The 24905-nt window shown below is 48.7% G+C and overlaps 9 protein-coding genes; 6 read left to right on the forward strand and 3 right to left on the reverse strand.

Annotated features, from left to right (window-relative positions):
- Positions 1-2543: 2543 nt before the first annotated feature.
- On the forward strand, positions 2544-3284 carry RCC_05005 (uncharacterized protein; the record flags this gene model as incomplete). Its single annotated transcript, XM_023770281.1, has 1 exon — positions 2544-3284. One exon carries the CDS (start codon positions 2544-2546, stop codon positions 3282-3284), a length of 741 nt encoding a protein of 246 aa, XP_023626049.1.
- Positions 3285-4213: 929 nt separating this feature from the next.
- On the forward strand, positions 4214-5134 carry RCC_05006 (uncharacterized protein; the record flags this gene model as incomplete). The annotated part of the gene is made up of 1 exon (XM_023770282.1): positions 4214-5134. The coding sequence occupies one exon, from the start codon at positions 4214-4216 to the stop codon at positions 5132-5134; it is 921 nt and encodes a 306-aa protein (XP_023626050.1).
- A 3825-nt stretch (positions 5135-8959) lies between these two features.
- Positions 8960-9463, forward strand: RCC_05007 (uncharacterized protein; the record flags this gene model as incomplete). Its single annotated transcript, XM_023770283.1, has 1 exon — positions 8960-9463. One exon carries the CDS (start codon positions 8960-8962, stop codon positions 9461-9463), a length of 504 nt encoding a protein of 167 aa, XP_023626051.1.
- Positions 9464-12267: 2804 nt separating this feature from the next.
- Positions 12268-13221, forward strand: RCC_05008 (related to ribonuclease P complex subunit Pop2; the record flags this gene model as incomplete). The annotated part of the gene is made up of 1 exon (XM_023770284.1): positions 12268-13221. The coding sequence occupies one exon, from the start codon at positions 12268-12270 to the stop codon at positions 13219-13221; it is 954 nt and encodes a 317-aa protein (XP_023626052.1).
- A 348-nt stretch (positions 13222-13569) lies between these two features.
- RCC_05009 (uncharacterized protein) lies at positions 13570-14914 on the reverse strand (the record flags this gene model as incomplete). XM_023770285.1 has 3 exons in its annotated part: positions 13570-13929; positions 14012-14217; positions 14389-14914. 3 exons carry the CDS (start codon positions 14912-14914, stop codon positions 13570-13572), a joined length of 1092 nt encoding a protein of 363 aa, XP_023626053.1.
- Positions 14915-15971: 1057 nt separating this feature from the next.
- Positions 15972-18045, reverse strand: RCC_05010 (uncharacterized protein; the record flags this gene model as incomplete). XM_023770286.1 has 2 exons in its annotated part: positions 15972-16202; positions 16249-18045. The coding sequence occupies 2 exons, from the start codon at positions 18043-18045 to the stop codon at positions 15972-15974; spliced, it is 2028 nt and encodes a 675-aa protein (XP_023626054.1).
- A 1518-nt stretch (positions 18046-19563) lies between these two features.
- Positions 19564-20641, reverse strand: RCC_05011 (uncharacterized protein; the record flags this gene model as incomplete). XM_023770287.1 has 2 exons in its annotated part: positions 19564-20212; positions 20382-20641. 2 exons carry the CDS (start codon positions 20639-20641, stop codon positions 19564-19566), a joined length of 909 nt encoding a protein of 302 aa, XP_023626055.1.
- Positions 20642-21844: 1203 nt separating this feature from the next.
- On the forward strand, positions 21845-23329 carry RCC_05012 (uncharacterized protein; the record flags this gene model as incomplete). XM_023770288.1 has 2 exons in its annotated part: positions 21845-22058; positions 22317-23329. 2 exons carry the CDS (start codon positions 21845-21847, stop codon positions 23327-23329), a joined length of 1227 nt encoding a protein of 408 aa, XP_023626056.1.
- A 291-nt stretch (positions 23330-23620) lies between these two features.
- RCC_05013 (uncharacterized protein) lies at positions 23621-24801 on the forward strand (the record flags this gene model as incomplete). XM_023770289.1 has 2 exons in its annotated part: positions 23621-23698; positions 23749-24801. 2 exons carry the CDS (start codon positions 23621-23623, stop codon positions 24799-24801), a joined length of 1131 nt encoding a protein of 376 aa, XP_023626057.1.
- Between the last annotated feature and the right edge of the window lie 104 nt (positions 24802-24905).

Genomic DNA, 24905 nt, shown 5'->3' on the forward strand with positions numbered 1-24905 from the left:
TAGTCGCTTCGCGGGCGGCGCGCCTAGGGGCTATTCCGTTAGGATCTAATAGATCGCTACCCTTAGAGAGGAAGAAGAATTAGAATTATAAGGGTAAAGATGTAGCAATATATTAGACACCCGTAATCACTCGATTAGAGATAAGACTAATTCTTATAGGTTAAATATACGCTATGCGTAGGAGTTATATATGCGCTAAGCCTACGCTAAGCAGTTAGGTTATATTATACTCCCTTCTCTAAGGTTAGTTAATCTAGCTACCTCTATTAATCCTGTTATTATAAGGGCTCTTACACGGCCCTTATATATATAATAGCACCTAATGCTACTTATACCGGTCGGAAGTAAGTAATACGTAATATACGTGCTCGCTCCCCGGTAGGTATTATTACTTAGGAGAGAACATATAAAGTAAATAAAACGGGGACTTAGCTATTTTATAAATATCTTATACTTTCTCCTTACGGAGTATACGTATAATAGTAAAAGGAAATAATAGTATACTCGAGGAATACGAGAGGCGGAATAGCGATATAGTCTTATTTTCGAAAATAAGCAAAGTAAATATAAAGTATATAAAAAGGGACACCTGCATTCTACCGAGATAAAACCCTTCTTTCTATAAATAGTAGCCGTATAATAGTACTAGAGAAAGGGTATATACTCCGATTATTAATTTAGTTCTATAAAGGAAATAGAATATCTTATAAAAGGAAAAGAGAAGAGAGAAAGAAATAATAAGCTCTAGAGCTAGCTCTATACCTACCTCCGAAACTACTTTAGTACTATTATACTACTTAAAGGAGGAGATAGCCTCTACTATTTACCTTTTCCCTTACTACGGCTCGCCTCCTTCGTACTTACCTTACGGGGGAATCTTATACCCTTATACTAAGGATCTGCCGCATTACCTACTATATTAGGGTTATTACTAGCATTCTCGCTCTATTTATACTTAAGGATACGGTCGTTTAAGGTGTTTACGGAGTATAAGTTCTTCTTACTGTTCTAGATGCAATTTCTATAGGCACCCTCTATTATATACTCCTATTTTATACATTCCTACTATTATTAGCTTTAAACATCTTTATATAGGAGGAAGGCGGAGAAAGAGTACCTTCTAAGGGCCTCTGCCCTCTTTTCGCTCGTTCTTATTTAGGATCGGCCGGCCTTAGTAGGCGGTATATTCCTAATTAATAATATTACCGCTACGAATCTATTAGTAAGGATGCTCGGATCTTAATTAGAAGTAATTATACTAACCGGCTCTAGATAATTATCGAGTCTATAGTATTCTTACGGTCTTTAAATATTATCTACTTCGCCGGGTCCTAGGTCTTCTTAATTTTTAGGGCGTAGCTACTCTCCGTATCGATTATCTCCGCCTATTCCTTAGTAATATAGAGGCTACTAGTCTTAAGCTAGATTATACTAGTTAGTCTCGTCTAGGTAAGGCGATTATCTTTACTTATATTACCGTCGTTAACTATAAGGTATAGATTACTATTATCGTCCGACGAGTAGTATATATCTAATAGGTCGACGTCGCCTATACCGAAGCGGCGAACTTCCTTCTCGGTTATTATACGGAGAGGTAGAATAGAGTAAAGAGGGGAGGATAGGTAGTAAGAGTGCTAATTAGAGTGTTAAATATAGTAGTTATTAGGAGGACTAGGGGAGATAGTAGAAGGGTAGAGGGAAGAGTCTTATAGTATATAAATATTACTCTTACGCGTATAATAAGTTACTAGCAGAAGTATATATATAATAGTAGCATTAAAGTAAAATATAGGTAACCGAAACCCGTAATATATTAGGACCGGTAACTAAGTAATAACGGGACGGTAATATTACACATATATAAGCAAATAACGACGTTTATTATATGTAATTATACGGGCAATTAAATTAATAAGCGAGGTGTGAAATTACTCCACTTAGTGGCGTTAAGCTATATTAGATCGCGTTATTACAGGGAAGTCGCTAAAAGTCCACCGTAGATCGGCCTTGGGTCTAGCCGATGTCCGATGTAGTGGGTCTATAGATCCACATAATAGGAATAGTGATTGTGCAAGTGCTAGACTCAAAGGTTTTAAGCCTTAACAGCTCGAGGCAGCGGGTCAAACTAAGACTGAGTTGTATATATTGCGAGAACGCAAAGTAAAACGCAAGTTCCGCTGGTGAGAACGGTCCGGTCTCTGTGTAAGTGACGTAAATCTGGCGGATGATAACGCACGAAAAGGGGTCAAACTCTTGGCACATCACGGCATGAGCAACCAAGTTGAATTTAACTGCCGAATGACGCATCACGATCATTCGTTCAAGGCAGCATGAGCACGATCAATAACTTGACCATACGAGCATACTACTTTTCAACCTGTTATGTCACGGGATACACTTTCGGCAACAACACTCCTGGTTGCAAAATGCTTACAAAGAAGGTCTCCACATTCAAACAAGGAAGCGCACTTACGAGGCCTTCACTTTCTTAGATTCTACAATAAAGTACACATCTTTGCACACGAACATAACATATACCGAAAATGGCTCCCGACGAAGAAGCCCTCCGCGATGCTGAATGGCTACGAGAACGCATAGCAAATCGTGTTATACCAAATCCYTCTCCGCGGAATGCCATGATCAGAACAGAATCCAGCCTTCCGGACAGTATCGAGCGCGGCTACCACGCCGATGGACACAAGACCTGGGGATTCGTTATCTATCGCACGACCTACGAAAACGATGCAGACTGGGCGGAGTGTATGCGTCGCCTACGCTGGTGGGCAGCAGATAGTATGGAGTACTACAACGGCCAGGATGTCTTGGACCTAATGACCTGGACCATTTTTGACGATCGAGAACAATTTGAGAACATGGACGTTCCAACAATCCGTCGCCACTTTCGCAATTGGACAGAGACTGCAGTTCAGTCCGAGCAGTCGACAGCAAACATGGGTGGATCCCCGCGCTACAAATACTGTGTGCAAATTGACACAGAAGCGCTCAAATCTGTTTTGGGCACCCACCCTCCGCCAAGATCCGACGACGATCATGCAGGTTGGGTGAAATTGATCGACAAGAACTGGCTTCCTCGAAGTGAAGACCCGCTCTGGGCAGGACGACGGCCGGATCCTAATGAGTATGAGCCCATCGACGGAATCACTGATGAGAGGATCGGCTGGGTCAAGGTTCCGCTCATAAGTGTTATGGTGGAGTACTACGAGATGTTTCGGGACCCCAACATGGTCATGAGAGCGCATCGACGACCACCAGCCATTATGTAGGGATCTAATGGCACTCCTGGGATCGCTGTAGACAAGGGAGATCTTGCTCTTAGCAGTTCGGCGGAATCCCACGCTCTACAGAAACGTGGGCAGGACTCTTACGCTGCCTATCTTTCCATTGACGTGGTTTCCATTGTCCTTGCTGWCGCTGTTAAGGAAGTTTTCAGGCTCTATAGAGGTCRTAATGAGGGACTGATTGGTCGAAGTCGATTTGATCGTAGACCAGGAGGCTGTTTTGGACCTGGTATCGACATTGTCCTGGTTGTAGTAGGTCCGAGCCCGCCAGGTCTGACCGGAGATCAGACGGAGCATCCTCTAAAGGTGAAGGCATCATTGTGTACAACTTTTTCAAAGCCCCAATTCGCACCGCGGTTCCTGGGAGCGATAACAATTGGCATCTTACGCGGCCCAGATAGAATGCAACCGAATCCGCCAATTGCTCGTATCGACCCTGATATCATCGCTAATTACTGGAATCAGCCCATTTGCCTACTGTCCCCCAATCGGTGGTCCTGGCGGGGAATCGCCCTCTACATACTAGGGCTGTTTCATGGATGCATTTGGATCCGAGGACTGACCCGAATCTCTTATGCCAACTAAACAGCAAATCAACGGTCTTAATGGCCAGCTTTGCGATATTGTCGACCTAATTGCAATACAAGGAGTAATGCCAGTATCGCGAGACGAGCTCGGGAAGCAGTACAAGCAAATACGTAGCAAGGCTCATTTGACTGGATCGCCACCTCGATACTTAGTTACAATCTGCCAGCACAGAGTGGGGATTTGAGTTTGATAAATGCTTCACCATGCCCTCTACAACGAAACCTTGGCTTCCAACTCGGACATCACCTCATCTATCATCTACTCCAAGACACTTAGCTTCTTCTAAGTAACCTCCCGCTTTCCGTCGGTCGATACGTTCTTCTACCATGGTGTCTGCTGAAGTAAAGACTGCGTGTGCCGGCAACACACAATCAAGCGTAGTCTTGTCACCCGATCATGTCCTAATGACGCTCGAGCACTTTGCGCCAAACCTGGGCGGCTCAAAGTCTGTCCAGAGCAGCGTGGTATTCTCAGGGTACGTCGTGGAGACGGGCTCTACCGTCAGCGCAGTTCGCGCCGGCGAACGGACGCTCGTCTTCGGCAAACCCTCCTCTTTCCAGCAGCATCCAGAAGCTACACAGGACATGATCCTAGTTCCGTCCGAGAGAGTCCATGCCATTCCCAAGACCTTGTCAAATCTAGCAGCCTGCTCATACGCAGGTGCTTTGGTCACGGCGACAATGATACTCTCCGCCAAACTCCACATGACATTCTTGCCCTCGTCCAGGAGGCCCCTACAAGGCCGCGATATCCCACAACCGCAAGGAGCACGCATTGCCATAGTCGGCGGCGAGACGGACCTCGCCGCCGCGTTGATCCAGCTTCTTCGGCGAACAAACCACGACATCAGAATCGTTGTTACCGCCACAATGGGCTCGCAGATAGACTTGTTTCAACGCGTATGCCATCTTGTTAGCCTTGGCGCTTCTTTTGGGATCGATGGCGCTCTTCCGGATTTGTTGGATCACGCTGAGGGACTCAAGGATGAGGCCGGGATAGAAGTAATAATCAACACCACAGATAAGCCCATTCGGGCAGATCTTCTTGGATGTTTAAAGGGGCCCAAGAAAACGGTTGAGTGCCAAGTTTTGGATCGTGACCCAGCGCTGTTAGATTCGTTGGTTGGTGATGCTGCTTATCGGGAATCTTTCTATGCTTTACTTGCTGAGAGCGCGGAGATATTCGCGAGATATATTGAGCCGCCGGATAGATGTGTACCGGAAGAAGACAAGAATGTGTTACGATAGAGTATCACGATGTAACCACCTTGCCACACTGTATCAGCAACGATTGGAGTTCGCTTCAAACAATCTTCATCTCAATGCGAATTGCCACAGCCCCTCCAAGTAGAATGCGAAGCGCCTGAAATCAGCGGCTCGGAAGAGACTATAACCGCAATATCCGAGGAAAATGCCAGGTTCGAACACATATACCGGGCTCTCGTCTGTATAGTAAGCTTTGTCCATACGCGGTGCTGTATCGTCGGTGACTAGATCAAAGCCCATTAACATCTCAACCTTCTCGTAGGGCTTTGTTAATGTGGAATACATGGATATTGAGTGTCCATCTTGTGATCGGAGGAGGTGAGATAGTCTTCTAATCCTAGCCAAAACAGGGCATTGGCGTGATTTGCACTGATTTGCAGCTGAGAGGCGCTAGTGTGTGCCGAAAAACAAATGCCAAGCCTCGCAAATTTTCACTGACCCCCTAATCTCCGTTTCGATCACCACTACCACACCTGAGCAAAACAAAACAAAAAGAGGAGAGACATTCAACATTTGGGATTCCCCAGTGGTCACCCACCTGAGTACTGATCAAACGATTACATGGTTCAATAGGCCAGAGCGGACGGGATGGCTTGCTTTCATGCATCTATGGTCGAATGTGCTGAGTTGTCAAATATTGCATCTCATGAAGCTGATACCAAGAGGCGAGGCTGTACAAGCTTAGGAATACAATATGAGCGTACAGTCTCTTTTCTTTACCATTTACATGTCTGTCTGGGCGATCTATCATCTGCTTCCCAAAATCACACCTCCCTTGCCTGGCATTTGTACCGTCCAAATCACATGCACTCATGATGCCATCAGATCGTATCTAGAGAAGCCACAAGATTCGTGGCTTCAGCAGTACTGTATCATCGTCATGATTAGATATGTTGACATTGATTTGGAACGCAGAGAACTCACCACGCAGCTAGAGCCAATGGAATTCATATTGAATCCGCACTCAGCATCGGTTGCTTTTCCCTGAAAAGCGTGAGTTCAACAGACTAAAAAGGGGTTCGGATGAGAAGCTGACTCTTGGACACGAGCAAAGAATCTCGTCGCTCACAAGACCTGGCATCCTCGGGTTGCACTCCTTGTAACAGACTTGGACGTCCTCATCGATTCTCCAAACACCTGGCGACAGCACACTTGTGTTTCAATCCGAAGAAAATTCTTACCATCCAACACTCTCAAGTATCGTGTTCTCCACCACTGAATCTGGCTGGATACCCAGATCGAAGCAGAGCAATACGACCAGGGTTTGAACTCACACCTCAATGTCGAAGCTTCCCCAGGCAGAGTGCACGCTGATCAACAAAAGTCAAACAAGCCGTGGAAGGGCAGATCTGTGATCAACATTCAGCATCGAAAATTCGCCTCATGCACAGTGTCTGATGATTGGCCACATTGCCGCTCGAACAACTCCTACGGTAAGCCGGCAGGCAGCTTGAACGACGTCAGCCTGCTCTGAGTTCACGCAGCCCGGGTTGGCTCCAACGATGTTTACACTTGCTGGTATGCATTCTGAAGAGTAAGGAACGTCCCACCAAAACCTCACATGCTGTAAAAGAAAGGAGCACAACTCGACTCACCTTTTCCTTACAGCGTGTATTCGTTTCACATCACCGGAAGCTCAGCGGTTCCAGAATCTGATAACTTTTTTGTAGCTTCAGCGTTGGCGGATCAGAAGCAGGCAGACTCGCTTTGCTGTGCCGCACTAGTATACAGAGTATAATCTGTCATAATGTCTCCGACTAAAGAAAGCACGCTGGGCCCGCGATCATCAGCTTTGCATTCTACCCGTGGCCGCCCGATTGTAGCCGTACATGCAGCTCGAGAGCTTCTGGCCAACGCGATTGCATGCACCTACCTTCATGAGCCATCAGTACACCAGCATCACGGCTGCCGCGACAACAGTGAAGAGTTCATGGCGGATCTCAGAGGTCTCGAGCTTGAGCAAAGGGCCACCTTTTTGATCGCTTTGATCTTTCGGGAGAAGCTTTGAGACCTCACCCTTTGTTGAACGGTTGGCTCCAGGTCATATTCTGCCCTCACTCCAGCCCTATCCTGCACAGAAGTTAAAAAGACATTATTCTAAGAGCACACAACTCTGGAGACTAGCCTCAATGTGCTTTTCGAATTCCGACATTTCTCGATTTGTGCTCGTGTAAGCAAGAAACTCGACACGATTTTGTCCTGAAGAGCTGAGCAGACAGCATCTGCCGTGTCCGTGTCCATCTAGGCGTTCGATCAATCGATCGATGATCTGGAAACAATCAAAGGATTTGAGAAGTTGCAACGTGTGCGTGGATGGATCCTACGAGTTGCATCCAACGCTTGTCGCTGTCCCGAAACGGTTTGCCTGGATCGATAGGTTACATTGCATACTTCATATACGAGGCTTCGTAGTTTCGATGCTATCAAAGATTCCTCGATCATTCCCAGAAGCGGCAACAGAATGCGGAGAGTTCCCGACGTAGAGGTTTTGCTGGTGCCATCGGTGCATCCATCGATGCACCATATCTTGCTTGCCTTGATAGATTGCACCTTGGCTTTCTTCCTAACAGAATCAATGCAACCCACGAGGTTGCAGGGACTGAGAATATCATACTTCTTCAGGAAGTTGTCTTCATCGACTCTCATTGGACTCGCGCCTTCGGGGACCCACAGAAGGATTAAGTTTCCTGAGGCACAGCAACAGCAGCAATCCGAGATCAAGATTGAACTAAGCCGCCGACGTCCCCGGCAGTGCTTGATAAAAATGGGTACGCCCACTTCCCTCCAGCCTGAGATCAAAGATTGAAGTCATGACCAAGCCCTTTCTTCGTGGTCAATTTTTGGAGGCCTGCGTTTCTTAGCTTCTGTGTACCCACCCTCGAAGCTGCTAGGAGAAGAAGCTTTTTGCTAAGAGAGCTTACAGCACAGACCAATGTGCAGGAACGACTTGCAGGAAAGTGGTATCCATCCCTCGTTGCCGCCGAGGAGCGAGACTTTTCCTGCATGGGATTCGTGTCAATTTTAAGCAACGAATCGTAAGAAGGATCTYCAACCCAACAAACTTCACTCTAGTGCTTTGCCGCACTAAACCGGCAGTGACGGAAGCTTCGACCGCATCCACTCATAAACGGACAGTATGCTGGAGCCTGGGAGTGGGAAAGCTACTATTCTGTTCTTCTACGAACGGTACATGGAATATGATCATCTACCTCAATCTCTGGGTCATTTCTTTTCAGCTCGCCTTTTCCGACGATATTATCCTCAGTCCTTCTGCAAGACGTACTCAAGCTCAAGAACTACAACACGAGGGCCAAGACCGGACTGCTTTACCTACATCTTGTGGCCTTTTCCTACTGCGGGGAGTTCAAGAAACGGGTGACTACACTGCTAGTCGACTCCTCTGAGAAGTTTACTACCCCGGAGGTACAACTCGTACAGTAAACTGGAATCACGGACTGTGAAGCTCGAGTTGAGAGACACTTCTTCCTAGTCAATGGTACTTCTATTCAAATTCAGGAATTCTCTCGGCAACTCTGCTCGATCGTACCTCTGCACTTTCATGGGACCCGGTTGATAAGTTCGCTTTCTCACATCAGCCGTTAGTCTAGCAACGGCCCTACTTTGCGACTATCCACGAACAATCTTTTATACTCCAGGGTACGGGACGAGATTTACCGAACGGGCCCGGAGAACGGAGAGGCTTGGAATATTCATGACTCTCTGAGGTGTAAGAACGGCAGTATTCCACACAACATACTGTCATCCCCCACGGACCTGCTCCCAATACACGCGAAGTCGAATACAAAGATGCCTCCAGCTAGGGAACCTTCCAGTAGGAAACTTCGAAACCTACGCCTGATTGCCTCCAAGCGGACCTTTCTAATATTCATCGTCGGTCCTACCATATCCTTTGCCTGGCTCCTCTTCGCTTTCACCTACGGACTGCGACTGATTATGCCTACATCTATGCCATATAAAGTACTAGGCCCCCTCATTATGGCCTACCCACTCTGCACCCTTCTCGTACAAGTTCAAGAAGGAGAAGCAATCGCGGCTAGGTTATCCGAGGCGGGATATCGTCAGGTATGGGATACAGCGGGCGTACTCGATCTCTCGCTGGACTGCGCTATCATCGTCGCTATCTACTATTGGATAATTAATCTGAAGGGCTCGGATGATGATGATGATAATCCGAATTTGATATACGTTATGTTATTTCTGAGCTATGTGCTCTTGGTTGGAGGATCATGTCTCGTATCTCTTGGGCCGGTTATCTGGTTCACGACAGAGGCTCAGAGGGATCTTACTTAGAGTATATCGGCATGCAAGTGTAGGATTCAAGGTGGTATTCAGACCAGGGAGGAAGCATGGATTCGATCTTATAGATTCAAAAAGAAAGGGACATGGATGTGTCGGTGAAGACCCTCGTCTGAGATTCCTATCCTTGCTCTATTGACCATGTCTTTATCCGAGCCACACTCCGTCTCCTCACACATTGGGACCTGGTCTTTGAATTCCGCATATTGGAATGGCAGACCTCCTTTTACGCTTTCAATCCTCGCCGAGGACGGATTGAAAGCATATCCCCAATCCACAAATCCTTCGTTCGCTTCTTACAACTCGCACGTGTAATCCGGCATTCAGAAACAACACAAAATACCTTACTTCGACTAATCGATGCACAACCACAAACCTCTCCATGCCTTTCTACTGTAATGCCATGAAGAACGAAGGTATCTACACAAGCTAACAGCAACAGTCCACAGCCAAGAGCATCAAGATTTGGGACACGAAGCTGACGCATACCGTAGACCATGCGAATAATTCACGTCGATCTGGTTTCCATCGGATGCCACCGGGATGTTTTAATGGTAGATCTGCTTCACTCCTGTGCGGAAGAGCGAATGCCCCAGAATGCCTCAATGGGGTGTGATCGGGGACTGCAGACAGCAGAGTTGATACCGAGTCAGGAATAGACAGGTACCTTAGGGCTTGACGAGAACTTTAAGGGAAGACTCTATTCGCTCGTACTGGATCGGCGCAGAATCACCATTGGTCATGAATAGAACGTCGCCTCATGACCATTTCATCAGGTCAGATTTCCCTACATCCAAAGACCATATGGCTAACAACCGCCATGTAGCTCTCCAATGCTTCTATGCTTCGTGGAAAAAGCGACAAGCCAAGCAGAACTACCGTCTTGTCTAGTGAACGATATTGCCAATGCTCTCGGTTCAACCTGTAGCGACAGCAGATCATGGATCCTGCCTGATTCCTTGCACTCAAGTTTTTGTTCGGCACATTAGCGGATCGACCTACTATAGCAACTCAGACTGCTGTGCCTCCGAATGCTTTCCCTCCGATTACTATGCCGCCACGGTGTGTGTGAGAGCACAGCAATTTTCCAGCCGCTTTCTGGCCCAGTCATTGCTCTTATCGAGCAAACGAAGATATACCGACCAAGATCAACAACGTCTCTACATCGCCCGGACAACACCACGAACTACGATCTCAGCGCTTCTTGCATTTGGCTCTACGTGCTTGCTACGTAACCACAACTTCGTGTGATCGCAAGTGTTTCGACAGTCAAGGAACTGAACTTTAGCAAAAAGGGGTAGAATATCGCTTCCTCTTTTTTTTTTCTCCAATCACTATGGCAAAACGAAAGAAGATACTGTATTCCATATCGGGATTCTCTAATGGTTACCCACGTTAATACTGATCGAAAGATTACATAGTTCAATAGGCCGGAGGAGCGGGCCGGTCGACGGTAGGGGGAGCTTCCCCCTAGAATGGGGGCCAATGCGATACTTGTGTCTCCTTTCAACATCACCATGACACTCTAGTCTTACTCTACTGAACGAACTATATCCATTTACAAACCTTTCACTTTTCAAACAGACCACTGCCAGCCCGATTTCACCAGCAACCGAGAAGCCAGCCGAATCCCATTAAACGAGTTCCGAGACACCAACTCCACTGTAGCAAGAAGATCATGAGCCATATCCTTACCGATCGCCTCCTCTATATCCTTCGACACCAAAGCAGCACGCAACTCGAGAACTTCTCCCTGAGATCACAGCATTGGATGGTATAGTATAGTAGGTGACTTTGAAGCCCCATCTTTCCGGACGAAGTCGAAGACCGCTCCGATCATTCCAATCACTTCTGTCGCTCAGTGGTTACTGAGAAGTGCTAGCAGCATTCCATCTACGAGGTCGACGACTACCGCGCCTCTAACACCGTTAGAAGACATACGTCATGCGATCGAGCAGCGTATAGTCTGTTACCTAGCTACAAGGACTTCATGAATATTTGCAACAGCAGCACTCACTACCGAAACCAAAAACCTGGATGCAGAATAGGAACTTCGACAAATGGATAGATACCTAGTTAACACTCGTCGGCTTAAACTCCGACTACAACACGGGGCCCCCAACCTTCCATCTTCCACCATCCTCCCCAACAACCACTCCCCACCTCCACCTCCTCCCCAACAAACCTCCCTCACAATTCAATCTCAATCTCCCCCGTAGCAGGCCGACTCTGACAAATAAAAATCCCCATTGGCCGATCCCCCTCAGGTCCATAAACCTGACCCTTGGTAATCCTCACCTCACAGCTCCCACACACAGCACTCCGACATCCAAAAATAGGTTTCAGACCCTCGCGTTCCGCTAATTGTAGGATGGTGAGGTTGTCGGAGGGGGTCCAGGTGGTGGTGATGTGGGATTTTGTAAAGGTTACTGTTGCTGAGGAGGGGAAATCTTCTAGGTCTTGCATGGTGGGATTATTGGTGTGGAGATGATGAGGGGATGTAGGTTTTTTAGGGTTTTGGGGAGGTAGGGATGWGAGGGAGGGGGGGACAGGGTACATGACAGAGCTGCGCTATGCAGGCTTCAGCTCTTTAGCTAGCGGGAGAGAAGTGAGAGCCAATTATCGGGCAGTTCCAACTTGGTGGGTGGTGAGGGGTCTTCTTCATCAATTGATGGGCACCACATCAATAGACATCAATTACATTGATGACTGTTCGAACCGCGTGAATTTATTGTCGATCGCGACTCGACCTCACCACCACCACCACACCAACATCCAACATGTGATCATTGCCCACCATGTTCTACGACCTCTCGATCCCCTACTCTCCCACCGATGTTACCCTCCCCTCGACCCTGGCCTTTGCGGCAGAACTGGGCTACAACATCATCGCCCTGAACATTTCCCTCTCCGGCACCCTCCCCGCCGAAATCCGCTGCCAAATCCCCGCCAACATCTCCTCTCCCTCCCCACGCCTCCAAATCCTCCGCCGAGTGACTCTGACCCTCACGACGGCACATCCCAACTCGCGCCTCACCCAACTGGGCCAACAATACGACGTGCTCGCTCTGCGACCCATCGATGAACGCACCCTCCAACTCGCCTGCTCCTCCCTGGACTGCGACATCATTTCCCTCGATCTGAGTCAACGATTGGGGTATTTTTTCAAGTACAAAATGCTGAGCGAGGCCATCAAAGCCGGGAAGAGGATTGAGATTTGCTATGCGCAGGGCATCATGGGCGATGCGCAGGCGAGGAGAAATGTCATTTCCAATGCCACGCAGTTGATCCGAGCCACGCGAGGGAGGGGCATTCTCATTTCCAGTGAGTCGGCGGTCGGGGCGGCCGGGTTGAGGGGTCCGTGGGATGTTGTTAATTTGGCCGCCGTGTGGGGGTTGGGGCAGGAGCGAGGGGTGGAGGCTATTGGAAAGGAGGCGAGGAGTGTCGTGGTGCAGGCTCAGTTGAAGCGGACCGGGTATCGAGGCGTGGTGGATGTCGTCGAGGGTGGGGAGAAGCCGGCGGTGGTGGAGGTGGTGGAGAAGGTGAAAGAGAAGAAAAAGAATGGAGACAAAGCACAGAAGAATGGAGGGCAGAAGAGAAAGGCCGAGGATGAGGGCGTCACGAATGGGGAGCAGCCGTTGAGTAATCGACAACGGAAGAAGCTGGCCCATGAAGCAAAAGTGTTGGCTGCAAAGGAGAATGCAGGTGACATCTCCATCTCCGCGGGAAATGGGAATGGGGGTGCAGGTTGAAAGATGAACCCATCCTCCCTCCACCCTCCCAACCCCAGCCGGCGAAAGCACATCTGCTTGGACATGCACCCGACTATGATCCATTCCGGCAACAATCAACAAATGCTGACTGCAAGTAGCCTCCTCATCGCTTCGCACCAACACGATCGAAGCACTTTGCCTTGTACCACGGACAAAGGATGGAAATTCTTCACAGCCAGAAGAATATCTCCCTGTCTGTATGTAGGTAGCATCGTATGTAGGTAGCATCGTGTGAAGAATCAACATCAATCTCAACCAAACCAAAACTTTCTCATCATCATGCTTTCTCTCATCCCATCAATATCATCATTATCAAGATCATCCACCTCAATCCCAAAAAACATACACCCTAGCCTCGACACTCCTCCTAACCTCCTCCCCCTCCCTCCCMTCCAAAATCGGACTAACATGCACACACCTCCCAGCAACCCTCTCATCCTCCTCACTCAGCGAATCACAAAATTTCACCACCAACACCTCTTCAGGCTTCTGTTCGGGAACCCAATACCACTTCTGCTCCGCCGGGTTTTTGGGGGGTAAAGCGCGCCATTGCTCGAGAATGTAATCTCCTGTAGGGGAGATTTGAGAGGGAAGACGGAGGTAGACTTTTGTCATGTCTGAGGGGGAGAGAGTTCTGCTGTCGAGCACGGCTAGGGGGTCTCGTTTTACGGGGGAGAAGATTGGTCGCTGGAATCATTATTAATATCATATTCCACCTCAGACTTCCAAGTAAGAGAAGATAAGGGATAGGGGTAGGATGGAAACATACCCAAACACTATAAGCCGCAAACCTCGGAACCCTAACATTTTGCTCGCCGGCCAATTTTCGCGCTTCGGCTTCGAAGATCGGACGCGCCATTTCGAACATATCTTTGCGTGCGTAGCGGAGAGTTTCTCGGAGACCTTCGAGCGTGACATCTACGTGGGCCATGCGAGAGGGTTCTTGGCTGGATTGWGGGGATGTGCGTCCTCCTACTATTTTTCCATCCGGGTGGATGGATTGGTTAGTTAGAGGTTTAGAAAATCAAGTGGAGTTAAGTGAAGTGCTGAGAGTCAATCATTCCGCCATCGATTCGAGGAAAGGAAAGACAGAACCAACGACGGGAAAGATTTTGGAGGAAAAGGCAGATAAGGTAAAAAACTCACCAAACAATTCCTCCCTCGGAAACTTCTCAACCTCCCGATCAACCTCACTCCCCCTCAACGCAACAACCTCCCCCTCCCCATCCCCCTTCCCCAACTCCCCCCCATCCTTCCCAGCCTTCAACCGAAAATCAACATTATGCACAACCCCCCTCCTAGCCCCCGTAATCCCACACACGAAATCTATACATTCCCTCGCATACACCTCTTCCACATTCCTCCCCACGAATAAATCTTCATCGGAAAGGGAGGAGAATTTATGAGGGATGTAGGTGAATCCTTGGATGTCGAGACCAGCGGGGCCGGGGGTTATTATTCCTTGCAGGGAGGAGAGGTGGAAGTTGTGGAGGGGGGTGGGGAGGAGGGGGGAGTGGGTGGAGGGGGATTGGGCGAAGAAGGCGCGTTCTGAGGCGGGGGGGTGGGGGATGGGGGTTGTGAAGCGGATTAGGCCGGTCGTTGTTGGTGTTTTTGGTTGGTCGTTGGTGTTGTTGTCATTTTCCTTGGTGTTGTTATTGTTGATGGAAGCCATGTTTGTTTTTGGAGGGGTTTGACTTTTTAATTTTGTTTGTTTTTGGAGGAGAAGGAAGGGGAGCTGAATTCTGGGTTTTTTTTCTTTTCGGGGGAGGAATCACGAAAAGGGACGTTTTCGTGCAAGGAGCTATGAGGTGGAAAGAAAAGAAGTGTAGAAGTGGTGCCAGACGATGTAATAATAATAATAATGATGGGGCGTCTCTTCTATGGAAGGTACTTGTACTTGTCGAGGGGTATTCCTCCCGCATGACGAAAGCCCATACATAGTTCTAAGATGCCTGTTCGATTCCGAAAGTTTATCTGAAAGGTAGAAGAAGGAGACAACCCTTCGAGAGCTTTTTATCAGAATATCTGTGCTTACTTGTCATCCATGCATTCAAGCTGTTGAAACTACCTGAATATTCAGGAGATAGGTAATTCGTAGACATGTATGTACAGTGATAGAAAGAAAATACAAGAAAAATAGAAAAGACGAAAATATAGATGAAAATCTCTCATAATCCAACAACAAAAACGATATCTAGATGAAGACTCGGACCCAGAACTGCTGGATGGAGCCGGAGGTATTAGGTAGACCTGAAAGCGAGCGTCCGCTGTGAAATCGCACATGCAAAACCTCATCAGGCGTTGATTAGGATTCAGAGAAGTCAACCGGCTTGCTAGGAGTTACAGAGGAGCGGTTCATAATGAATGATCGAGAGACCAGCGTAAGATTCGTGCCGCGATTTCGAAAAGAATAAATAAGAACTCCTAGATTGCAGAAGCCGAGTGATTAATGGACTGGTGATTTCCCGCTCTGCGAGTTCAAACAAGGATATTTGCTTGTGAAGGTTTGGAGTCTTATACTGAATCATCCATCTATCTGAGGATTCTCACATAGATCTAGAAAATAAAAAAGACGGACGAAACGCAATATCGCACAGATCTACCGAAGTCAAAGTGAGAACCTATCTAGTAGGCTAGAGGCATAGGAATCCAGCTACGATGGTCTTCGTCAGCTATTGGCTTTCATGCCCGGGGCCCATGTAAGCGAGCACACGCTCAATGATCTTGAATCATACACAGTGTCTCTTTATGATTGCCGACATGGCGTTCAGCATGGATAGGCGCTCCTCGTTAGACGATCTTGAGCGCGCGGCCTCCAAGGACTCAGGGGTTAGGCTATGCACAGCCTCCGAACTCAGACTTTTTACCGTCGTTGTGGTAAAAATGTTCGACAAGCCATCGATTAAGCAGTTTTCGATGGCGAGGGTCGCGATATTCTCCGTAAAGGTAGGCAAGGTGATCTGCATTATTTAGCGGCTGGTGAGTATCCTACGGGATCATACGCACCTTGTAGTATGAATCCATGATTGCCAGTGCCTGTAGCGCAACATCTGATCTTGAAATATTGTGGGATCCATGAAGTAAGAGGAATTCCTCCACTTTGGCTTCCCACTGTTTCTGGTTCGAAGCAACTAACCTGCGGTTGTTGTAAGGTCTCAAGAGCTCTTCCACTTTAGCTCTGAGGATTGATCGAATGCCTTCGAGTTCTGCGTCGACAAGCTGAGATAAGATCGCTTGCGCTATGTGAGGAGGCGCGACATGCCTGAGGGCTTGAACTACGAATGCCCTAGCCGTATTCCAGCAAATATCCACGTATTGAATTGAGATCGCTTTCCAGGGCGATGACTGTACTCTGAATAGGTGAGCAACGGCTGCTGAAGATGCCAATCCATGTAGCTCACAGCATCGGTTGTGTTTGAGGTAATCTCGAACCGCTCCTACTAGCTCCGAAGTTCTCACCAGATTAGCACGGTGGGTGGCGGCGGAGACAACCGGTATCTCGAAGAAACTCGCGGGTTTTGAGGGCAGCTGATAAGGACAGTCCAAGGTCATGGTAAACATCATGCCGTAAAGATGTATATGGTCGGCGAAATTATACAAAATCTCACGGAGCTGAGCTCGTAGTCGCCATTTGTGAGCATTTGTGTTCGTGGTATCCTCAATGAATTTGTCATTGCATATACCTTGAACTTCCATTCTGATAATTTTCTCCACCTCTACGCTGATCCAAGTGAGATCTAATCGTCGGCTTTCTTCGTGGTTCAATGCTCCGTCAAGCTCTCGTAGGTTGTGCTTGCAAACTGCGATCTTCTTCTGGATGACTTCGTCCAGTGCCGGAAGTTTCCTTTGGATGGCCTGGACGATAACATCACCCAGACGCTTCCGTAGCGCACTCGAGCCACGAGCACTTTCCGGTATTGCTTTCCACTGACGTGTACGAAAGAAGGCATCTTCAGCTTCGTTGCGCTGTTTTATTGTGTCGTTACGGTGCGCGTGGCCCTCTCGGTTCTTGAGTACGTGCCAGCCGAGACCGAGTCGAAACGACTCGTTCAGAGCGCACGAAATCGCAGCGGCTTCTGCTGGTGATCCGGCTTCTGTTTTGTCCGGTTTGGTGAAGATCCCGAGGGTGCGAACGCCTTCTGGATCGTATGACTTTGCCAGCTCCAGAACTCCCTGATTTGCGACATCATCGTCCGCGGCAATAACAGCGAGAATGATGCTATTCTGTTCGCTCGCATATGATCTCACAACCCTTTCAACTATCTCAATGTTCTCTGTGCCACACTCCCGAGTCTGAACAAGACCTGGAAGATCTACAAGTGTCAAGGAGGGAAGGTCCGGACCATAGACAACGGCCTGGAGTCTGTCTTCGTAGAATCGGGAATGGTGCTTGGGATGACCGTCGACGGCACGAAGAAATTCCTCGGCTGGCTTAATGATGTTTTCAAGGTTCCGTTCGTCGCTAAACACATGGATCGAGAATTCACTAATTATATTCCTCGCTTCTTCGGTCCTGGATGGTGCTGGGATCAGCTTCACCTCTACGCCACTGGTATTTGCTTTGCGCAACACTAGTTCTGTGGGAATACGAGTACAAGTGGTATCCGCCACGGGGAACCGAACTTGTGATATGGCCTCCAAGACCGAGCTTTTGCCGCATGATTGCTTGCCACAAACAATGAGCTGGGGCAAGTCAAGTGTGCCAGAGAGTCCATGCGCACGAAGTTTGTCGATGGCGTCCAAAAGTTCGACTTGGGCCTTGCTCTGGAGCAAGCTGAGGGCAGGAATCGATGACGTTTTCATAGTTGCGAGCGATATCGAAGCGTCGCTTATAGAGGTATCTGCCTTTGTGCTGCAATGACTAGTATTTATACCAGGTCAGACGKATTTTGCTTCAAATAGAGCAGTTGGCGAAGCTCCTCTAGTCGGCAAGAGCAAAGAATGTCCACGCGAGCCACACACCACCGCACATCTTGATCGGGCTGTGAAGCGTAGGCTGAGCACTCGAAACAATGCCAAGCAATGCAAAGTGGGCCAAGGGTGATGTGTGGATGTTCACTCCTCCAATGCGATACCGCATGGCGTGCTATATGCCTGCTCAAGCGCCAACTCACCGGCTGCTGGAAGGCGATGCAACAGATGTGAGAGCATCCAAGCATGCATTGCCCGCACCCGATGAGCTGGTACTCCATGTAGTTTCTGCCTCCTCAAGCGCGAGTTCGCTAGCCTTGAGATGGCTCTGTGGATAAGATGTGACAACGTCCAGCGTGCATCACATCGCCCCAAGAATACCCGAGGGCACCTCGAACCCCACTCCACTGCTGATACTGTGCCGCAACGCTGCAGAAGGAAAGAGCGCGGCCTTCCAACCGATGGAGTAATGCGTGCTGCTTTGAACATCAACGCCGTCAATGAGCAGCCGCAAGACGCTTGACATCCAAAAAGTTTCAGAAGTCAACAGAAAACAAACCCGCATCGAAGTATACCAGAAATCGCAGTGAAGTTAAAAGACTCCCGTCATGGGAGGCGCGGACCGGCGCCAGAAGATTCCGGGGGATGGTGGACCTATGTCGATCAAAGAGGCACAGCCATGCAGGTCGTTGCAGAAGCGCAGAAGCGTCTCGCTAGCAAAGTCCATTGGACGTGCTGTCTACGCGCCGCGGATGCATGGCATAATCGCATGCACAGCTCTCCATATCATAGATCCGAGCTGGCCTGTGATGGGCGCGGGCAAACGTTTTCCGATGAGGGTTTGGGAAGGGAACATGTGATGTCGTGGAGTTGGAGGACGAGGGCGGAAGGTAGACTTCATCAATATTTACGCTAACCGTATTGGGTATACCACATCAGCACTCACAACATGCACTTTTGAATCACATTTTCTAGTGACATGAAAAATGGCGGCACAGGAAAGCAGTACTTCCTCGATGTCTGAAATACTACGAGCGTATCGAGCCGACGTCTGAATTTTCTCAACTCCATCTCCGTAATCATTACTCACTCAACGATGTATCCATACAAACAATCTTGACTTTTTGGTAGTGATGTTTCATGGACACACACCATGCTTGCTCGTCACTTGGACGAATATGCTTCTCATCATTCGGATGAACATGCTTCTCATCATTCGGACGAACATGCTTCTTATCTCTCGGACGAACATGCTTCTCGTTATCCGCAAAACATGCTTCTCATCATCCGGACGAACAGCATTTCATCATCCAGACAGCGATGCTTCATTCCGTCCCAGGTGATATTCATGTTGGTCATCTCAAACCGGCCAAGGTCGCTGCCCTCAAGTTTCGTGTTCGAATCATCATCTCAAAACCGCCGCTCAATCACGACCATTGCCACTTTGACCAAATCTTCATCACCGCCACAGGAATCCTTCACAGTCTGCGCAATGCGCTTCTCGGCAAACATAATCGCCGGTGGTAAAGGATACGGCTTCTTCTTCGGGTCGCACATGGCTTTGATGTCGAGGGTGTCGGCCATGCGACTGATTTGATAGACCATTTGCGGGACGAATCTGATCTCAACTTGAGATATGAAACCCGCCACATCCGCACGTGGTCTCCATTTCTGTAGGTTTGCGGATTCCGTCATGTCGAAGTTTTGGAGTGATTTGGAGGTGCTTGTCTCGAAGACAAATTTGTTCAGACCGTAAAAGAGTGACAGGACCTCCTTCCGAAGTTGCTTGCTCACAGCTGCCAGGAGTGGTTCTTGAGGAAAGCGTCGGATGGTAATCTTACCTTTTCTGCAAGGCTGGATGGGACGAAATTGCGCTGCGATCGGATCCTCTCGAGCAGAGAGCAGCGTCCAAATCTGGTTTCTCACCTCTGCAGGTAGCCACATGAGATGCGCAGGTGGAGTGCGAGAAGGAATAGGTGGGTAGGTGGCAGGAGTCAGCACCTGCGCCTTGGCCTTTCGTGACTTGTTCGGAGATGCCTTCCCTGGGTATACGCCGTGCCTAGAAGTGAAGAGAAGAGGGGTCAGCAGCTGTGTATCCCAAAGGATTCAAAGTGCTCTTCTCTACGACGCTGACAGTACACATGCACCCAGCGACTTTTTTGTGGAAACGTCCTTCATGCGTAGCAACGAAAAAAAAAAAGTGTAGAACTGGCCCTGCTCTCACTTACTTGAAACTTTCCCGACGACTACGCTTCTTCGTAGAAAATTTCGGTTTTGGTCTCCCGGTGTTCAATTTTGGAATCTGCTTGTGCAGGCAAAAGGAGCCAAACTGCAAGCCCGGCCATTTCTGACACGTGGTTGGAGCATCAAAGTCGAATAGCCGCGGTAATGAGTCGTCCATCTTCAGCTCGCCAAATCGTATCATCATGTCTGCCGCCTTGTCTTCTGGGTGGGAGAACGCTTCAAGTTGGTCGACAGCGGACTCCATGATTCGATCTTGATTTTGGAGCCGGTGACGCTCGAACTCGTTGATTGAAATCACTTCCATGGCAGATGGGGATGACCAAGCCCGCTTGTGTTTGGACGTCTGCCGACCTCGAGTTGGTACCGACGCCCGAGCAAACATGTGTGGACTCYCCGTCCAGTGACGATTCGTGATTGGCATAGAACACCGCTGCGATCGATATCTAGCAGATGACAACAATTATGAGATCGCTTGAGAGTTCCGATCAACGGACAAGCTGTCCGGCGTGGTGGGATGCCGTTCTGTCGCCACTTTGTAGGTGTCGGTGTTTGAGATGGAGTGCGTTTGGTGGAGGAAAGTGTAATGCAGTGGAAGGCGCCAGTGATGCACGGTCCCGCGCTAAATTTTAGCGCCTTCTGTCCACCTGACGGGATCACACACTCTCCCACTTCCATCTTTCTCATTCTTCACGTCCACGGCTTCATGCGTGAACGACATGGCAATAATTATGTGAAGACTTCTTGTCTCTGGACTGTTCCATTCGGGTGGGTGTCGATGTCAACCGCTCCTTGGATTTGGACTTCATGACGACACACGCTGCAAAGTGATGCACCGATAAAAGGATGCCTACAAACAGGCCAGCGATGAATATGGCTTTCCATCTCACTGTGGAACTTTGGGACATACCACTGACGGGACTCGATGACTCCAACGTACATCCGACGAATGGAGTGTTGGGAAGCACGGCCACACTCGACCCTTGGTGTACTGATTGTCACATGTCAAGAGCTGGTTCTGGTATCGCTGGCCACATCTCTGAGCCATTGTCCCAGATAATACCAGACATTCCCCAATGCCAAGCATTTCGAGCAGCTATCGAGCTACGACTGTATCTCTCGGCGGCCTGGGCTCATACATACATCAAAGAAAAACGACAAGTACAATCCATCCACCTCTAGGCCCAGCGTCTCGCTGACTCTACGCGAGTACTGTGAACATACTCACTTATTACACACAAATTCGACGCTGACCAAAACCAGCCAAAATCAGTTAGAATTCACMACAACCAACGGACAGCTATAAAGCCATGACGTGGTCCGGTGACAAGCTTCATACTTAGGCTACACACAAAAAAATATTCAGCTTTTTCTTCACACCCGCTGTCATCCCAACAATACTTCAACAATACTGAGTGCCTATATCTAATCAAGATCAGCCGAGAACGCAATGGCAAATGTGTTACACCGCTACGAGTTCTTCGACCGATGCAAGACGAAAGCGATTCGAATCGCTCGATATGCGCGCTCGCCATACCAGCGTTTGGAAGATGATACCGATTCTCTCAGGCTGGAACTTTCGAGCTATCAGAAAGAGCAGATCAGGTCCCCTTTTCGTTTTCTTGAGCTGCCGCCAGAACTCAGGGTTCACATATATGAAAATTGTAAGCACCTCCAACATCTACAGAGCTGTCGATATGCGGATTATCCATCAAGGCAAGACATCCTCAGTCATCCTAACTACGTCTCAAGGCCTCTTTCTCTGCAGGTTTGACGATTCTAAGCCTGCTAAAACACTTGCTAGTAGCAGAGTGGCTTATCAATCAACCGAGAGAGCATTTCACGACGCTGGTCTTGTTGAGGACTTCTCATATCGATAGCTCTGAACATCGATCGCATAGATCGCTACTAATCCTCAACAGTACTCCTAAACAAAGTGAAGCATCCTCACATTCTAGCGACTTGCAAAAAGATCAACCATGAAGCAAGCCATATCCTCTACGAGCGCAATCAGATCATCATTGATATTAGTCCTGACGCGGTCCGGACTTATGGTGTTCGATGTGGCAAGCACGTCCCGGTGCAGTGCCCTACATCCAGCACGATCAAGGCAGCGGACTTCACCACCATTGTTTGGCCTGAGTTTCTGCGCCGAGTGCGACATATCTGCATTGTATCTCAGGAGACCTGGTATCGAGCTGGTTCAGACCCAGCGATCTCCATCCCAATCTCACACGGCGTACRCACAACCGCCATCTGTAACGCCTTGTACTCACTTTGTACAAATCTACGTGGAAAGCATCATGAGATGCTAATGATGGAAGCCGCCATCAAGTTCCAGACGCTCGAAGACATGCGAACTTCRCTATATCCAATGCGATGGCTCGAATTCAACAACGCCTACGCATCACGGCAAAATCGAACACCAATTTGCACCTTTTTCGATCGATATGCTTACTTCGCGGTATCCACTCTTCGATCAGACGATCGCAAGTCGAAGATCGATATCCTCCGGGTTGTTCAAGCGGTCCTCAAGGCGGTTGTCGATGGCCGTCCTTGTTCATCGGTCTCGAAATTTACCGGGAGTGCCGTAGTGAATGCCATGCTAGCCTTAGCTGGGGTCGCCGGAGTCGTTGATCGGGATACGGGTGGCCACTGCTACGACTCCGCCAGAGCTTTGACCAACTTCATCAAGCATGCCGTCAGGGAAATTCGAATCTGGCTGGAGATGATTGATATTTCAATGATGCGCATTGGCTTACAAGCAGGAGTCATGTTCATCCTCCGACTGGATGTAGAGCTTCGTTGCACTCCAACAATTGGAAAGAGAGAAGACGCCGTTAGGAATGCCCGTTTGACGGGCTATCAAATGCGGGCTAGACAGGTGGTGGCACTGACGGACGGACGACTTGAGAGTGAGAAGATCTGTAGATAATGTGCAGTTTCATCAGTGTCGAATGGCGGAATTTGTGTACTGCTAGGATATGACACTAGCAACAGCGCGAACATATCCTCAATATATTCACTTGCAAGCTGCCTAATTCGGCCTAGTCTGAGCTCACATTCGGTCATAGGCAAAGCCGAGGTCCGTCCGACTCGGCAGGGATAACAGCAAGTCCGAACGAAAGTCAATCCGTCTTACGAGTCAACTTCTAATATTAAAGTCAGGACACCTCACCGAACCATCCTCCTGATACATCATCAATCCATCCATCATCACACAGACATGCCATCTACAATCCGGCTGGCCTCGGCCACCTTACTAGTCCTCGTTCTCATCGTGGCAGATGTCTCTCTTTTACAAGTGAGTATCAGGAGACCGATACATGAAACCACGCCTAATAACCTCGACAGCAAAGCAGAAAGAACGGCACCGCCGATTTGCTTCACATCCTGGCCAATCCGACGGATTTCCTCCCAAACACCAAGATACCCCTCAAGATTCCCAGTTCCGGCCTCGCACCATTGGACAACTACTTTCAATTCATGACCGCTTTCTTCTCCACTTCCTTGGATTCCAAAAATGTCCGCGCTCACGTTGCAGGAAACCACCTCCTGGGATCTCTTTCCAGCATGTGGTTTGTCATGCTTGCGGAAGCACATAATAGCTCTCCCGGCTTCTTGATTTCAACTTACATGATTGAATTTTTGGGAGAACTATTGGGAATCGGCATATTCACTCCCATCTGGGGACTTGCACACCTATACTACGTGCCCGCTAGACTGAGGACATCCAACAGACCGGAGACAAACAACAAAGCTCTGGGCTACGCTCTCTTCATCGGACACATCGTCCCAACAGTCCTGATGCTTCGACTGAAACCCGATGGAGAGGGTCTCGCATCGCAGCAATTCTGGACCATTGCCCGGCTCTTCCACCCCTTCTTCGTGTATGTAAGCTGGGCATTCCTGAAGACTGCCATGGGTAGCTCCACTTCCTCCCAGTCCTCGTTCTTCAGCCGACGCAAAATGTACATTTTCGGCATTTTGATCTCGGGGTTCYTCCACGTCACCTCCCTGAGTTGGTTCCTCGCTGAGCAGCTGGCACCCGGATGGATCAAGGAAGATGTTCTGGCGCAGCTCAGTTTCAGCACTATTGTCACGCCAGCCAAATTTTGGGGTGCTGCTTCTCTTCTGAATGTTGCTTGGGAGGATGGTGTTGCCATCTTCTTGCAGTGGGATTACCTCTGTTCTACCGCTGCATTCTTCATCTGGGCTGCGAGCATGTTTGTCGAAGCACGATCTTTGGGTAGGGATGCCACTGGAAGCAGCATTGTGGAGGTCTTTGCTCAGAGTGCTTTGGTCACGGTTCTGGCAGGTCCAGCTGCTGGTGCAGCTTACTTGCTGTGGGAGCGCGACGCTGTTCTTGCGGCGCCGGCAACTTTGAATGAGAAGAAGTCGCTATAGGAAGAGATGGTATGGGTTATCAAGATATATAGTGATGATTACTGAAATACTTTTTTGGTCGTCTATTGGAACCACCGGACCAGCCGATGGCCCACATTCAAAAC

The sequence above is a fragment of the Ramularia collo-cygni genome, assembly GCF_900074925.1.
Source record: "Ramularia collo-cygni strain URUG2 genome assembly, contig: RCC_scaffold07, whole genome shotgun sequence".
NCBI classification, from domain to species: domain Eukaryota; kingdom Fungi; phylum Ascomycota; class Dothideomycetes; order Mycosphaerellales; family Mycosphaerellaceae; genus Ramularia; species Ramularia collo-cygni.